At 53.3% G+C, this 981-nt stretch overlaps 1 protein-coding gene across 1 annotated transcript; it reads right to left on the bottom strand.

The window, feature by feature from the left end:
* Positions 1–18: 18 nt before the first annotated feature.
* Tsp_15220 (hypothetical protein) lies at positions 19–622 on the bottom strand (the record flags this gene model as incomplete). The annotated part of the gene is made up of 1 exon (XM_003368521.1): positions 19–622. A coding segment is annotated over exon 1 (604 nt), but the record flags the coding sequence as incomplete, so codon positions are not given.
* Between the last annotated feature and the right edge of the window lie 359 nt (positions 623–981).

Here is a 981-nt window from a genome sequence, read left to right as displayed (position 1 = left end):
GGACTGCAGATCACCCACCTGAGAATGGGGACTCCACGCTACTGGGATCATCTTTTCCACCAGGAATTCCACTGGGTTCCAAAGGAAGGGGAAATAGGCTGTTCCAATTCGAATGATGACATGGAGTAATGTCAGCTTCTCCGACCTCCCTTGTCAGGGTCCAGGTTCTGAAAGAAGAGGCCCAATCCTTTGGGATACGTGTCTGCCAAAAGTTTTTCGCAGGATATGGGGCTGTCAATTGTTTCCAGTTGGACTTTTCCTGGGGGCGGTTTTCCGTGACGAAGTGAGCCAAAATCGAATGGATTTCGACGCTTGCCAGTGATTCTGAAGCCCCCAACACCGCAAAAGGAAATCGAGTGAGTTTCGCCGCCAACTTGAGCTCGTCGACTACGTCTTGGCGCACCAGAGACCGCTCACCTCCGGTGTCGAACAAGCAGTTGACCAAGCGTTTCCGCCCGTGGGGACCGTGAGCTACAGCCTTGATCATCTGGAAACGACTCCAGCCGTGCTCAGTGGTGGCGATGTTCGCCTGAGCCTTCCTTGGTTCAACGGTCTTCCTCTCCTTGCCTGCCTTCGGTCCAGAGAGGTCAGAGTTGCACACCCCGGATCTGACCTGCCGCATGCGGCAGGGTGACTCTTTCTATCCGGGCAGTTTCTTTTACTGTGCCCATGCTTCTGGCAGTAGAAACACCGACCAAACCATTGTGCCTCCTTCTTCTTCTCATGAGGGCATTGGTCGTCCCAACTCTGAATTCTTTTGCCGCTCGTAACGATTCTCCCGCGCACGGGAAAGCTGATCCCGCAACGGCCAATGCCGAAAAAACGGCACACCGTCGAGCCTTCGCCTGAAAGGGCTGCTTCGACGTTTGGTGATCTGGCTCATTTGGGCTTGGGGGGTTATAATCTAGCTGACCGTAACTCTTCCAGGAACTGGGCTTATTGCTGACAAGAACTGCTGATATTTTGACAAGTTTTCTCATC

This window comes from Trichinella spiralis, assembly GCF_000181795.1.
Source record: "Trichinella spiralis strain ISS 195 chromosome Unknown Scfld2342, whole genome shotgun sequence".
NCBI lineage: Eukaryota > Metazoa > Nematoda > Enoplea > Trichinellida > Trichinellidae > Trichinella > Trichinella spiralis.
This window is presented reverse-complemented; position numbering and strand designations above follow the sequence as displayed.